This window comes from Falco rusticolus, chromosome 12 (assembly GCF_015220075.1).
Source record: "Falco rusticolus isolate bFalRus1 chromosome 12, bFalRus1.pri, whole genome shotgun sequence".
Lineage (NCBI taxonomy): Eukaryota > Metazoa > Chordata > Aves > Falconiformes > Falconidae > Falco > Falco rusticolus.
In genome coordinates this window covers 1,446,384-1,462,147 of record NC_051198.1, presented here as the reverse complement: position 1 = coordinate 1,462,147, position 15,764 = coordinate 1,446,384, and the positions used below count along the sequence as shown (strand labels likewise).

The 15,764-nt window shown below is 42.8% G+C and overlaps 1 protein-coding gene across 1 annotated transcript in view; it reads left to right on the top strand.

Annotated features, from left to right (window-relative positions):
• The window catches only part of BUB1 (BUB1 mitotic checkpoint serine/threonine kinase), a 33,915-nt gene extending 18,578 nt beyond the window's left edge, over positions 1–15,337 (top strand). Inside the window, 22 exon segments of the mRNA XM_037405377.1 lie at positions 57–97; positions 370–476; positions 1,889–1,941; positions 2,050–2,240; positions 3,695–3,855; positions 4,218–4,552; positions 5,308–5,360; positions 5,886–6,023; positions 7,059–7,151; positions 7,811–7,901; positions 8,300–8,381; positions 9,060–9,240; positions 9,829–9,907; positions 10,428–10,633; positions 11,122–11,262; positions 11,918–12,033; positions 13,473–13,504; positions 13,506–13,632; positions 13,825–13,982; positions 14,076–14,253; positions 14,500–14,606; positions 15,043–15,337. Coding sequence (XP_037261274.1) covers positions 57–97; positions 370–476; positions 1,889–1,941; positions 2,050–2,240; positions 3,695–3,855; positions 4,218–4,552; positions 5,308–5,360; positions 5,886–6,023; positions 7,059–7,151; positions 7,811–7,901; positions 8,300–8,381; positions 9,060–9,240; positions 9,829–9,907; positions 10,428–10,633; positions 11,122–11,262; positions 11,918–12,033; positions 13,473–13,504; positions 13,506–13,632; positions 13,825–13,982; positions 14,076–14,253; positions 14,500–14,606; positions 15,043–15,238 — 2,866 coding nt within the window. The 3' untranslated portion in view covers positions 15,239–15,337.
• The last annotated feature ends 427 nt before the right edge of the window (positions 15,338–15,764 follow it).

The window sequence follows — 15,764 nt, the reverse complement described above, 5'->3', positions numbered from 1 at the left end:
GGTATGGGGAGGAATGACTGACTCAACAATAATAACTGACGTTTCTTGCAATTTAGCTGGCTGCAGAATTATGATCCTTGGAATCCTCCTTTGCAAGGTGAGGCTGAAGACACCTGCCTGTGAGCTGCAGCTCGATTAGATGACTCTCTTAACTCAATCAGTGAGTTTTGTCACTGAGGAAAATAATTTTCCTGTAGAAGCTGGGTGGGGGGTGGTGGTGGTGATTTCTGTTTTCCTGGCCATATTTAAAATTCATAAGGGGAGTGTATTCAAAATGAGGTATTAGTTTTCTAGTGCTTAGTTAATAGAAATCCATAAATAAGAAAACTATTCATACTCATTAATGCAAACCTATGTTATCTGTCCCAGGTGCTGCCGTTATAAAACCACTTCAAACTTCACAGGCTGCAAATCAGATGACTACTGGAAAAGGTCTTTCAAGTCCTACTGACCCACCATACACTTGCAAAAATCAGGTAAATTACTATTAATGAGCAATTTGTACATTGTGGGGAAAACGCAGTGCCCTCGCATAAAGTTTAGATTGATGATCTTGACTGGATAACAAAGATAAAATATGCTAGCTACATCTCGTGTAGCTCAAAAATGTTACTGGAGGGTTTTATCCTGTAAGCATCACATCTTTGTAGAAACACCTCAATGGGGAAGCATTGGGACACACTTTTTAGTCACTTGACAAGTTTCCAGAACCACAGGCAGAGTGATCCATCCAGCCGGTTAGCATTCTCCAGAGGAGTAATATTATAAATAGATTCTGTGCCAGCCATGCTTCTTGGAAATTGCCTACACTGAATTTTGGTGAAATTCCTCTTAAATACCCTCTTTAAGAATGAATACAAGATAATGCCAGAGGAAGAAGAGAAATTTCCGGGCTGGTACTTGGTGGGATGGTGGCTTCTTGTAGAAGTCAATCTGTTGAGTTGAGAAATGAGTAGGGGATTACTTTATCACAGTTCATGAGCCTCTTTGTAGCTTGCCAGTTGGGTCTCATAAAAAGTTCCAGGTGAGGTTCTGTTCATACTTTGTGGAGGTCTTGAGTTAACTTTACAGTTCAAATCCTGTCACCCTGTAGTTGTCTTCCTGCACCCCCTTCCCCACAATAAAACAACAAAAGAAGAAACCATACTTCTTTTAACTCGGCTAAGTACCAGAATGCAGCGCTCGTTCTTCTGAGGTTTGGCAGGGCTAGTTAAAATTCTTCAGTCTTTGTAACGCAGTCAGATGAAAAGTGAACAGGAGGTGAAATTAAAGAGTGAAAGACTGTGGGTAAGAAACTGATGCAACCTTTCTCAACTCAGTCCTGTTTTCTAAAGTGCTTGTGTCTTTTTCCATTTGGTATTGCCTGCAAATACTGAAAGATATCTTGCATGATGGAATAGAGCTTAAAACTTACTATGTCTGCTGCCTATTCCTTCACTTGAGGTCGGATAGCTTGTTAAAGAAAGAAATTGGGTGAGGCCATCCGGTCTGTTCTTAACAAACCCAAGTGATTTTTAACAGACGTGCCTGTTTTTTGTAATAGAAACTACCTGTTCAACTAGTTCCCGTGTCCTTCTGGACTGCAGTTCCCAGAACTACATCTGTCTCTCTTAGTTCTCTGAGATCTTAGTTCGTCTTCCAAAAGTTCTCTGAGATTATGGCAAATTGTTACATGGTTAATTCTTCAGGATGAACTTCCTCAGGTTCTGATGACTTGTAGAACACTCGGATGTGTTCTTGCCACGCTCGTGGTCTGTATTGTCATTGCTTCAGTCAGAATTAAATACTGGGGGCTTCGTGGCTGCTGGTCTTGTTGAAATGGATGGCTAACTATAATGTTGGAGTTCTTTCTTTTTTTTATTTTTTGTTTCCCCCTGCCCTGCTTTAGAGTCCTGATTCTGCTGGTACTCAGTCCAGTTCTTCTGGTGGAAGAGAAGAAGTGTAAGTGTGTAGGGTTTTTTTTTTTAAGTCGCACTGTAGAAAAATTAACACGCTCCCAGAATAAGTCCAATTAACTTGAATAGAGTTTTTTCTTATTTTTCCTCACAGGAAGTACGTTACGTACATCTCCAAATCTGAAATTCTTCCCAAGTCATCATCTACTGTTGTTGAATGTGAGCAGGTTGCAATGTATGATAAAAACCTGCTCGTATGCGAAGGCTCTGAACTTTCCTTTGAGGAGCTAAGAGCCAAGAGATACTTCAAGAAACACGAGCGCCTCAGAAGACAGCAAGAATGGGGTATTCTTCTCTTTCCATCTAGCTATTTCAGAAACATTCTTATATTCTTGAAAAAACAGTAGTTGGCTGCATTCATTTCTTTTCAGCTCTCTACTGAAGCCTGAAACTGTCCTCAAAGCCCAGGTTAGCATCCCTGTACAGAAACAGGGTGGGGTGAGCTTGGGAGTATCAGGTAACATGCCAAACAACTGACATCGATATTTACTGTTTGAGCTCATCCCTTGGGTTTGTCTTTTCAAACCTAGTTTTTCATAGAGAATGGAGTTTCTTCTGGGGAAACAGGAGGGAAGTGTGAGCAGCTCTTAGCAGTACTAGTTACCCTGGGGTGAGCTCTAGCTGTGGCGCTCTGCCACCAGTAATTCAAGATTGAGAGTGTCTTGGTTCCTATCAGTAGGCTGTAATCAGAGAGAGCTCAGAGTACGCTTTAAACTCCCATATGGTCACATATGATGCCACATTTTGTCCTTGGCCCCAGTCAGTCAAAGGCGTGCTGCAGCAGAGTGACACTGTCTTCACTTGGCCGCCTTGGCAAATGTGGCTGCGGGATGCCTCTTGTATAGTCTGCGCTGGCAGGCTTCTAGCTGGGAGGGTTCTCAAGGCATAGAAAAGTCTGTAATTAGAGGTAATACCTTTGTTTGCTGAATGATGATGTTTTGGAGAACAAGTAGTGGGCTTTCAAATGGACAGATTAGGTCGTAGAGAAGCAAAGCCAAAACTGAGTGCAAATAAAGAGCCGCTACTTGGAATTTAGTTGTTTATCTGACCATTTATAGGAGGAAGAAAAAAGGTTGCTGGGGAATGTTGTTGGACGTAAGAAGGAATTATCTCATTTGGTAAAGGAAGAAACGGATGAGTTGTACTCAGCGGGACAGGGAGAGATTCAGTGGGAGTGTAGGTGGCAATGTGTTTTTAAAACAAATGTTTGAGTCTGGATTTTATTTTTTTTTTTTAATCCAGCAGCTGTGTATGATAATTCCCAGCTGGGCCTCTTCCCTTGGGGACGGCAGGCTCCATCCCCACCGAAGCCTTACCAAAGGGGCATGTTGGTGGAATCTTTTTGGGTTGGTTTCCTTTTGTGGTGAGGATGGGTGCCACTAGTGTGCTTGCAGCAGCACGGGGCCTGGCACCGCAAGCACGCAGCAGGTGGGAGGTAGGCTGGCCTGTCGCCTCCTCTGGAAAGCGTGAGGGCTGGCTGCCGCTGATCGCCGGGCTCGCGCTGAGGTAGCACTGTGTAGCCATCCTCTGAGGGATCAGGAGCGAGAGGTTGGACACAGTGGGTCATGGGGGAGACATCCCCTTCTCCCAAACTTAGGCATCTAAGGCTGAGTGTCATCCTGTTGTCATACAGACTATAGATCTAAATTTTAAATTCAAGCAGCTTGTAATGTCTGTGTTGAGAAACTCATTCGGGTATTGATTAACTGTCTAGCTTAATGTCATTGTTTAATCCTTAGAAGAAGAAGAGAGAGACTCTGTAAGGAAAAAAGAGTCAGCTGTCCTTGAACTGCAAGCCCTACAGCAGAAGCTGGAGCAGCTCACCCAGCTCACCAGAAGCTTGGAGGAAACTAGACTGGAGCCAGCACCTACAGCATCAGCTGAACCAAATAAGAGGGTGGTAAGTACGTAGTGTGATCCACAGGGGCAGTCCTCGTCAACATCGCTCACAACATTTAACCGTGCTTCAGACAGTAGCCAGAGTAGTTGGTTAACCAAATCTGGAAGTTCAGGCTGCAATATCTGACTAGTATGGATAGCTGGCATAACTTTAAATACTTGATGATGTAAATTTTAATCATTAAACCCAAAAGTTTGCTTTTGCTTCTCCACAATTTAGTTTTGGTTGCATATGGAAGTGCTCTTATGCCTGGAAAACTGTTCTAGTTATGCAGAAATAAAAGGGAAAATGTCTATACTTGGAAAAGGCTATACTTGGGGCGGGGTGTTTGAGTGTTAAAGAACATTTTTTTTCCTCTAAAGGTGCATCCACATGTGATACCCAGTGCAGCTCTACAGCAGAACCGGATGGCATCTTGTCAAAACTCAGATCTGCAAAACACCCAAGCTCTGGTGCCAGACCAGCCTCAATCAAGCGCTTTATCGTCCACTGCTCTTACACTGCAGCCAGTGAGACCCGTTGACCACCAGATATCATCAGCCTCCCTCTGGGAAGTAACAGATAAGAAGGATGCAGTCAAAACTCAGCTAGAGCTTGGAGAGCTCAAGAACAGTTTGTTACACTCTCTGTCCAATAATGTTTCAGCTCAGGAACAGGCGCATCCTAGATCCACTCTTAACTGGAGCGCTGGAGAACAGTACGTATAAACAGGCTTATTCTTGCTTTGCAAATTCTGCAGTCTTCACTGTCTACACTTCAGCTGAGAATTACTAAAAAAAAAATAATCTCCCTCTTCTGGAAAAAAATAAAAATCTGAAGTGGCTCATGGAAACCAATATTTAGACATAGATCAAACTTGCGTAACTTACAGTCCTCATTTCAGTTTTTAATTCCTTTAACCCTGTGTTTTAGTTGTAATAATCAAGAGGAAATTCAGTGTGTAACTGAAGTGATTATTCAGCATCGCTGTCCTTGCCATGCCTGGAGTAACACGATATGCTTAGTTCGTGCGGATCCCACACGTTGTGTCTTGGCCACAAAGGTCTCCAGAGAAGAAAAAAGTGCTTGTATTTACCTTCTGCACTCCTGCCCTGTGTGCCTTAGCTAATACTGCGGGGCCGAGGGGGAACCTGGGCTGAGGGGCTTGGCCAACAAGAGGAAATGAACTAGTTGTCATTCGCTTACGTTATGGAGCACACGCTGTATCCAAGAAGAGCATTCAGTGCCTGCAGTTTGGCTTTTCTAAAGGTTTCTGCTGCCTTTCAGGTTTTATACCTATTGGCAACTGTATGAGAATCTCTCTGGGGGCAGCCTCTAACAATTTTCTAGAGGATCTCTCAGTTGCTTCATTTGTGTGACTAAAGAAGTCAGTTGTGGTGGGGGCAGGGGGGAGGGAATCGCTACCTGCTGTCTGTCTGGGATGAACTAATGCTCTTAATATTCCCTTTGAAGGTGCCCTACCAAGAGATCCGCTGGGCTAGCTACTTCTGTGGGTGCGAAAGAAGGTAATGGGCTCAGCTTTGGTAAGGACTGGTGCTGTTGGTATGAGTGATACTGGTGGGGAGTCAATAGTACGTGGCTACTAGTTCCAACCCTAGCTACGCTTGCTGCCTTTGCTAACTCCATCCTTGCGTGTTTGGGCAATGTCTCTGTATCCCTTCCGTGGAGCTAGTCCCTGTTTCCACCTTCTGTGCAATTCCTTTTTGTCTGAGCTCGGTCGGGAGTTCCCTGTTTGTCCTTGCTGGCTTCCTGCCTGCTTGACTTTGTGTCTGAGTGGATTGCTCCTGTGAATTGAAGGCTGAGCCTCAGAGGCCACCCAGCTCTCCGAGGTCCCTTTTGCCCTTCAGGGCAGACTCCTTGGGAATCTGCCAAGCAGATCTCTGAACAAGCCAAAATCTCTCCCAAAATTCTGGGTTGTCATTCTGCTACTCATCTTATTTACTTTTCTTACTAACATTTTGCTAGCTCCCGCAGTGTGAATAAACAATCCCAGGCTGCTTCAGAAGTGATCTCGCTGTTCTCCTTTCTAGCATCTCTAGTTGGAAATTCTGCCTTTGCTTCTGGAAATGCTTCTCAAGCTACGCCGAACACCTCGCTGGGAGGAGCAAGGCAGGCAACACCATTCAAAGTGCAGCCTTCACCTACAGTTCATACGAAGGAAGCATTGGGTAAGCATCTGGAATAACATGCTGGTTCCACTGGAGTTAATGGGACCTTGCCTGGTCATTTCGGTGGAGCCAAATTATACGCGGAGGCTATCTAGCGATGGGCGTGCACAGCATTCAGTCAAAGAGGAAAATAAAATTAAATTGGTACTCTTCTTTTGCAATTGTCTGGATGACCCAAAACTTTTTTTTTTTTTTTTTTTTTGTAAAAGTAGGTGCTTTACTGACATCCCAGCAGCCACATGCTATAAGCTCCCGGGTGGGTCGCTGGGGGTACACCTGCCACGCTGTGTGGGCAGCGTGTTCTCTGAGCTGCCTTTGTCAGTGCTGTCAGGGACTCCGGTTCCTGAGGTGAAGACCTACAACAGACTAATGTGGAAGAGTGTTAGGAAGTTAAGTAAGGCAACTCTAGTTGGTATCGAGCTTCCCCAAAGCTGAAACAAGGATGACTTATGCGAAAGGTCTTTGACTGTTTAACAAACTGTCAATTCCAAACATTGCTGCTTCAAAATCCTAAAAGGGAAAATGCAATTGTGTTTCTAATGTCAGATGTGAGCCATAATATCCCGATGCTGTCTTATCCCTTTTGTACTCTTCTGCCATGTTTTTCTGTTTTGATAGTAAGCCCGCTAACTGCTAACCCACTGATGTGTAGCAAACTGCTGCAGCTAAATATATATCTGCAAAAACAGAAAGCTTGTGGTATTCATTAGTTTTCCAAATATCTAAGAAGATAAAGGAGAATTTGCTCCTTTAGGAGAACTTGAAATCTCATCTTGAAGAAGAAGAAGAAGAAAAAAAAGGCCATGGCATCAACAAGTATGTGCCGGCCAAGTTGGATCTTCCCATGTATGTTCAGTTGTCTGGCGTGTGTAAATGCAATATGAAGGAATAATTGGGGAATAGTATTTGATAAATGATAAGATTATAATTAATTGGCATTTGATTTGACTACTATACAATGGGAGAACATCAGAAAATTTCTTTTACTGGGGTTAATATTCCAGTGAAAATTTTTAATTATTTTTTTTTTTTTAGGATTTCTCATGGATATGTTTCAAACACCCATCTTGCCTGAGCTGTCTCTTGAAGAAAGCAAGGAGCAATCTGAAGTCTCTTGCAGAAAATGTGGTATGTACTATTTATTTTTTCGGTCCATGATATTTCATTCCTTTATTTCCCATTCACCCCTTCCATTAGTCTTGATAATTTTGAGATGAGTAGGTGTGAAGAAGTAACTTCTTTCCTGATAATTTAATTTACTGACAAGTTCTGAATTCTGATGCACAGCCTGAAAACAGCAGAAGCACTTTACTGTTAGCAAGTCTATTCATGTATGCATTGAACATGTTGCTTTGTCCATAGAGACTTCTCTAGTATTTAAAACCTAACTTTGAAAAGGGCACAGCTGGTACTTCATGTGAGTAGAGCTTTCTTCTGAAACATTTTGTAGACTGGGTGTTAGTATCTGAATTGCCAGCTTATTGTAACGGTTGAAATTGTCTGAGCACCAGGCAGTAGCAGTGGCTTTTAGGAGTGACCACAGGGATTTCACAACTGGTCAGATGCAGCCAAGAAGGCTTCTGTGCTCCTGGCAAGTCTTGATTTTGAAGTGGAAAAGTCTTCCCCATTTCCAGGACCTTATAGGAAAGATGATTTGAGTGGCAATTCTGAGGATGCTGTTGATCTAGCTGGATGTAGCTGTCAGTTGCCTGGTTAGGGGTGAAAATGTGACTGTTTGTATTATCTTCACCCAATGAAGATTATATTGGTTATTTTTTATTTTTAAGAGCCTGATGGAAGTGTGAAAAATAATGTTGTTGCTCCTGTCATGCCTGCATTTTCTATCTTTGAAGATGAAAATGAAAAAGAGAACAGCAGGTAAGGAGGAAAAAAGTAACAGCTGAGTTCAGTTTATTAAGGGTTATGTATAGGATTGATTCTATTCCATATAACTTAGCTGTGACCGTATTTGCAGTATCAGGCTTGGCTTGAATACAATTGCTAGCAGCTGTGTGGAAGTGGCATGAGAAAGCTGTAGTTGCTTCTCTGTGGAATTGCGCAACTTCCCTGTTTGGACAGCATGCTTGAGATGCTTAATTTTCTGGGTAATTCTGGATAGCTTGTTTCTTTGAGCTGCTGCGGCTTCTCTAAGTATCTGCAAATGGGATTCTTTAGGGGAAAAAAAAAAAAAGGTTAAAACCAACAAATCTTTGTTATGATTGTCTGCCTGGGAAAGTTTCTGGGGAAAAGCTATTCTAAACTACCTGTTTTGTCAGGATCCCACAGCATAAAAACAGGCCAGAAGAGCCCAGAAGTGTTGGAGAACGTCCCTTGTCTGGCTGTACAGCAAGTACAGAAGTGAGTGTTTGATCTTATTGCAAGAATTGGCATTGAAAATGGGTTATGTCGTTATAGGGGGTCTCAGAGGTGGTTGTATTTACCGTTGTTCTGTCCCAGTCCTGCAATTATTCTTATGAATGATATCTAGTTGAAGTCTAGATCCCCTTTCCCATTTCCTGCCAACGGGATGAACTTTTTCAGTTGTTAATTTTTACAAAACTCCTAGGAGCTTGATAGTGGAGATGTCAGTCCCTAGAACAAACCTGACTGCAGTTGATGTGTGGATTTGATGTTATTTGAGAGAGGAAGGACAGCGAGCAAGAGACACTGAACATTCTGATCACCACCTAACAGTTCTCATAGCCAAGGAGATGCATAAAACTTCAGTCTGGATGGTTATAAGTGATCACTAAGTAATGAGAGGGGATTTCTCAGACTTAGGGCAATTTTTTGTTGTCTACTATTTTGCTGCGGTATTGATTATTGCCGATGTTCAGGTCTGATTAAAAAAATTATGTAAATCACAGATTTACGTTATTGCCATTCACTTATTTTTCTAGTACTGTAAGTTGACATGTGCAGACTCAACATTACTGAAACAGACTGCAGAGACTGCTGATAGGTTACAGCTGCAGCTCTGGCAGGATAGTTTTGATGGCTTGGTTTTAAATCTTTATATGTTTTTTCCCCATCTAGGAAGAGGCAGGGACATTGGAGTCCTTGAGGGATGATTATACAGTGTGGAATGCACCAAGCAGTAATAAAACCTTAGCTCCCAGTCCAAACAACACAAGAGACTTCGCACGAGCTGCCCAGCTTGTATCAACGCCATTTAATTACCTGTCGGCATGTTCGCAACAAGCTTTGGGGTACAAAGGTAAAATAACGAGCGCTTCGGGTCGGGAGCATCTCATTCAGTACTGTCTAGCTCCTTGCCTGTGCCTGGGTCACCTTGCAGCCCTTGCCAAGTACCGTGCAGGTATGGCTCCTGCTGCTGCTTCTGAGCACGCATTCCCTGCAGAACAGCAGCTGGGAGCTCGGGCTGGCCGAGCACATAAGCTTTCCAAGAATTTTTAATTGGGGGAATAGGAGAAGGTGGCGAGGGACAAGAGAGGCTTTGACTGTACTGTCAAATTGCTGTTCTGAACTGTTCCAAGGAGTTGTAAATGGCCAAAAAAATTGGCTGAAGTCCCAGCACCTTCTTCAAGGGGCACAGTTATGCTTGTCTGGCCCTCTTTAGTCTTGGAATTTACTCCCTAAAGAAATCAAGCTGTTATCTTTACTCATGTATTTTTAAATGGGCTTGTTGAGTTCTGGCTTACCTTTACTTGTTGAGCTCTGGATAACTTACCAGCTTTCGCAGCTGCGGTGTGACTGAACCTGCTTGTCTTTGTAAGAATACTCTAAATGCACTTGCCTTTGGGGAAAATACACATTTGCTATTGTTGCTGCTCCCTTTGTTCAGCCTGTGGGGATGACTTACGGCAAATGGATTTGGAGTTTCCTGAAGAACTGCACAAGCAGACAAAGACTAAGAAGCTAAGGTATGTCACGACTTGCTGAGACCTCCAAGTCTGGAGAGCGCTGGGCAAATCTATGCCAGGTTTGCTCTGCTGCTCTCGATGCACATTTTCCAAGCAGTCTAGAACTGACATGTTTGTGTCAGGCTGACTCTGCTTAGCATACATCTTGGCACCTTGTGGAGGCAAAGGAACCTTGGTATGGTGATAATGCTCCTAAAAATGCTCCTATGATTTAAGTTTCTGACACATTTAAATTAAAAGTTAACTGCCCCAAAAGTTTTAATGGCTGTGCATGTAAAACTACTGCTCTCTTTTCAATATTGGCTGAACTTGTTGGCCAACAAACTCAAAGGTTTAATTAGGGTATGGGCAGTACAATACGATCAAATCTTGTTTTCTTGAGAAATGTCCATTTTATTCATCTTAATGTTGGTTATGGGCAAGGTCTCCAACATGGCGATTTGACACACTTGTGCTTAATGCAGATGCAAAAAACCCTGGCAGTACTGTCAATTAATAATATTTTGTTTTAAATACATAGCCCTGCTCTAGAACAAATTGCAGAACAAGAGGAGCTTCAAGGAAATGGAGTTCAAGGAATGGCTACAGCTGCTTCTCAGGCATCACATGAAAAGACTGCTGTGAGAAGAACTGAATATGCCTTGTCATCTGGGGTGGACAAAATTTTCCATGACAAGCTGTCTGGAGCTGGGCAGTACAGGGCAGCCCAGAGCGTTAGAGCTGCAGGTACGGACCATTGCCTACAGTTTTCTTCCATCAAGTCCAAGAGCGGGGCAGTGTCACGTTCTTGCAGCTTTGTTCCAGCATGAAGGTGGTCACTGCAGTCAGCGACTCTTGTGGCTCCTGCAAGGAGATTGCTGCTTCGGCACAAGGGATGTAAGGAAGGACAAGCGTGCGTTGTACCTGTTACACAATGCCAAAGATATTCTGAAGTACAGGAGTACTTGAGAGTACCTAAGGGTTCTTTGCTAGTTGAGGCTCAAATATTTCAGAAATGTGTCTTTTGGAGCAACTTTAACCGGGAAGACATAGGTATAAAAGCTGGATTGTCAAAATTGAGGCAGTCTAAACTTATCCCTCTTTGTTGTTTTTTTTTTAGTTTGGGTTGTTGTTTTTTTTCCAGATCAGTGACGCTTATTCAAGTATAAGCTTGTGTTACCTCTTTGAAATGACACTTTTTTTAGAGCTTAAATATTTTTCTTCTTTCCATGAAGTCCTTGTTGAAAACCCTTGGGATAAGGAATTGATTTGCAAATTCTTATCAGAGCTTCCTAAACCACTCCACACCTACAGCAACTACTTTGAATGGAAGTCTGCTCTTCCACCCATCACACTGAAGGCTGAATTCCGACTGGGTAAGAGCTACTTCAAACATTTCACTTTAAAGCATTTCTTGAAGTTTTTCAGGGAAACTCTGAAGTGTTTTTCTAATTCAGTTTACTTGCGTGTATATCCAGATAGCTTCCAGGTTATTTAAACCTCAGATTGGAAATTAGACCTGGTTTTTTTGTTTGTCTTTTGTAGCATAAGCGTGTTTGATTAGGCATTCAGAGTAGGGGATTTTCCTAGTTTTCCTTTCCCAGTAATCTGTGACACAACTCTCAAACTTTGTATAGAACAGCAGCAGTCCTGTGTCAACACAATCTGTATGACAGTAATTGCAACATAGTTGTACGACTTAAACATTAGTGTTTACTTTGTAAAGAATGGATTTTGGAATTTGATTACTTCCAGGGAGTCAGACTAAAATAGAAACAATGATTTTTTTTTTATTTATTTATTTAGTATGTGGCACTTCACAGCGCTCTTGTTCTCAATAGCGAGTACAGGCTCCCTTGTATGGAAAGGAGAACTAGCGAGGAGAGACTTGTAGAAGAAAGACTAGCTCTATGGTTAAAGCAATAACTTATACAAGCTGGTGCTTTTTGCTGCTTGTTTTTCTTTGTCTGAGTAGTGATGTCTCTTCTGTGAAGCTTGCAAGCAAGACTTAATTATGTTAATCTCTTAAAGGTTCCAACTCATTCCATGTGGACTGCTTGGTTGGGGAGGGAGCTTTTGCCCAAGTCTATCAAGCTTCCATTCTGGATGCCAGTAACTCTAGAAACAATCAGAAAGTAATATTCAAGGTAAGAAGTGTTGATTTGGAATAGCTTTGCTGGAAACTTCTGGAGCGTTAACTATAATGACAGCTACCCTGGGTGGATTCTGCTGAGTGTTTTAATTTACAAATATGAAGTAAAGCATATTGGTCAGTCCTCAAAGCCTTGTTCAGGTTGGATGCTGTGATGTCTGATTGGCTCTACATCAGAAGAGGTTATTTATCCTCTTGACTCGACTTACTGCTTCATCTTTTCTTTATAAAGTAGTCACAAGTATCCCAAGGAGTAAGAATTACAACCAGGCTATCTTTCTTAGCTGGACAAAGGCAGTTACTTATGCAAATGCTCTTAGTCCACAGAAAATGAAAATGTATGTGGATTGGCAATGACATTGGGGCTGCTCTTTGTCCCAGCTACGTGCCCGCTAGCTTTCCACAAGCGTTTTTGCACTTTGTGCAGCCAGCCTGTTTGCTGGCAGCTGGCCGGTTATGGTGACTTGGCTGGGTGGTACCTCCCTGGTGCGGTTTTATTAATAAACTCACTTGTCTTGATGGCGATTGTAGGTTGAGCCCTCTTGGCTCTGCCCTGTCTTCTTCCAGGCTGCTTCAGTGCAGGAATGAGCAACAGATGATAGCATGTGTTTACAGTGGAACCACTGCCAAAAGGAAAGTGTGTGACTGCAGGGTCAGCTTAGTCCACGAGGGTTCTGCTGGGTCACACAACCCCGCATCTGCTGCTGGCGGGGAGGGCACCTGGAGCAGTTACTACAGCCTGGCTGAAACATGGTTACTTGGTGGAGTTCACACACGCACACACCCCCACACGCACCCTTAGCCTTTCCACATTAGGTCTGCCTTCCCAGCCTTTTTGTGGATTTCCTCTGCAACATTTAATCTTTCAGAAAAACAATCCTTTCTTGTGTTAACACCTTAACCGGGACCTTTCTAGTATGTAAAGGTGACTTCAGTTGTTTGGTTGGTTTTTTGGAGCAGCAGGTATTCAGCATAGCGGGGGAAATAGTAGGGGAAAGAATTGGAAGGATTTCCCTGTTTTGACTTAAAAAGCCTTCTGTCTGTCTTGCATTAAACGTCTGTTGCCAGCAGAAATATCAATGTTGCGGACAGACTTATCAGATAACGCGGAAGACTGTATAAGCTAGGATGGAATTGTGGCGTGTAACTGAAGTCTTGATTCAAGAGCCTCAATCGTTAAGTGTATCAACTTGAGGTTAACTACTGTAGATATAAGCATTTTATTTGGTTAAAAGGAAAAATGCCTGGTCTGCTATTAAAAAAAAAAAAAAAAACAAAAAAAAAAACAACAAAACAAACACCAAACAAAAAAACCCCCAACCAAACAAAAAAACAAAAAAAAAAACCCCACAACAAAAAAAACCACCAACCTGAGAAGAACTTCTGCTTTTAATACTAATAGATTTTTCTAGTAAATCGACTTTCTGGTTACAGGTCCAGAAGCCTGCCAACCCCTGGGAGTTCTATAGCAACACAACTGGTAGAAAGGCTCGATCCAAGCATATGCCATTTCTACATCCACTTTTATTCTGCTCATTTATTTCAAAATGGAAGCATTTTGGTTGGTGAGCTCTACAACTATGGAACATTGCTGGTGAGTGGAATCAGCTCGTGCCTCAGAACATTTATATTCTTTGGAGTGCTATTACATTACGATATTCAGACGTCTCCTCTCCACTTTACAGACCTTCATTGTGAACTTATTCTGTGTGTATCAACATAGACCTGTAATCCGTACCAAGTTGTTTCTGTGCAGCTGATGGTTCTTCACTATTTTTGTTTACAGAATGCCATAAACATTTACAAAAAGCTTCCTGAAAAGGTGATGCCTCAAGCACTTGTCATCTACTTTGCTGTAAAAATTCTTTATATGGTGGAAGAGCTCCATAACTGCAAAATCATTCACGGTGACATTAAACCTGACAACTTTATACTTGGAGAAAGGCAAGTATTTCCCTTTGCTGCCTGAGATGCCAGCATATCGTGATATTGTAGCCTTGATATTTACGTGATCACTTCTTGTCGTCACGGTTGAAGGTTTCTGGACAATGACACGTGTGACATAGATGGGCTCTCTCATGGCTTGACGCTCATTGACTTGGGCCAAAGTATAGACATGAAACTCTTCCCTGAAGGAACGGCGTTTACCGCAAAGTGTGAAACATCTGGATTTCAGTGTATTGAAATGCTGACACAGAAACCGTGGAACTACCAGGTATGAGACCGCATAGGCAGCCTGGACGTTTGGAGCTTGCTGCAAATGCATCTGGCCTGAATAAATGAGCTGCAAAAATATTGGACTTTTGCACTAGAGTTGTATCTTCAGCTTGTTGCTTTAAAAGCTCAGTCCTGAACCCTCTTCTTACAGAGCTTGCCCTGTTGGCTCCGCACAATGTTTTTCAGCTAATTTTTAGTGGTCTCAACACACTTGTAATATGAAACTTGTTTATACTTTGTTTAGACGGACTACTTTGGCATTGCAGCAACGGTGTATTGCATGCTTTTTGGTACCTACATGAAAGTGAAGAATGAAAATGGTATCTGGAAGCCTGAGGGGACCTTCAGAAGGTTGGTGTCGAATCTTTTCAAAATCTTCCCTTGCCTAGAAAGGTGCATCATTAGTACCAGGTTGAAGGTTAGTTTCTGTCACCATTTTGTGTTGCTTGTATGCGCTTCTTGATGCCCTGAAAACTGCGTTCAGTGTGTGGAAACTGCTGCATAGAATTCACCAGCTTAAGCACAGGAAGCGTTTCAGCAGCGCACGTGGCAAGCTGCACGGCATCCTTGGCGGCTTGCTGCCTGGAAGGGGGGAACAACAACAAACCGGGAAAAATCCCAGCGGTTCGCTAAGCAGTGCCACAGCGGGAGCTGCATTGTGTTGCAGCGATGTCTGCCTTTGCTCCAGCCTGCAACTGGGGAGGGAGCTGGAGAAATACGGGAAACAGTATTTTAACTGCTTGAATGTAGAAGAAAATACTTTTGATGCATTTTTGTTCCTTTGCAGGCTTCCCAACGCTGACCTGTGGAAGGAGTTCTTTGAGAGCATGCTAAACATCCCCAGCTGCCGCAGCCTGCCTTCTCTAGGAGTTCTGCGCAAAAGGCTGAAGGACTTATTTTGCAAGTCATATGCAAAGGAAATAAAGTTCCTTCGGAACAGGCTTGTTGTGTTGCTTATAGAAAACAAACGGTCACGAAAATAAGCATGTAGTTTGCACAGTTTCTGAGGACTGGCATCTCAGTCATGTGAAATCTTTTTATACTAATTTGTTTTAACAATAAATGGCTAACTTTGGGAATAACTTGCATCTTCTTGTGCTTTTGTGGAAAATGGCATGAAAAAAATTACTTTCTAATTTAACTTGTCCAGTTTGGGAGGCATGGGCATGCTGGAGACTGTAGACAATTGTCATAATGTTCTGTACTTCTAAAGGGGAGGGAGAAAGCTGGTGAAAAGTATTGTACAGATGAAGTAATTGCTTTCGGTCTCCCCTGGGATTTTTGAAAAAAGGCCATCGACGACTCCTTGTTGAAGGGAACTTGGGAAGTCTGCTGCTTTGACCTGAAAGCAGGGTCAATGCCAGGTTCAGACCGACGATGCTGGCAAGTGTGGCTGTCATGCGGAGGCCGGGAAGTGTACCGGCGATACATGCGGTCCAGCCATGTGCAGGGCGGGCTCATCCACACAATGGAAAACATGTGTGACAGGTTGAGGACTCATTTTCCCAA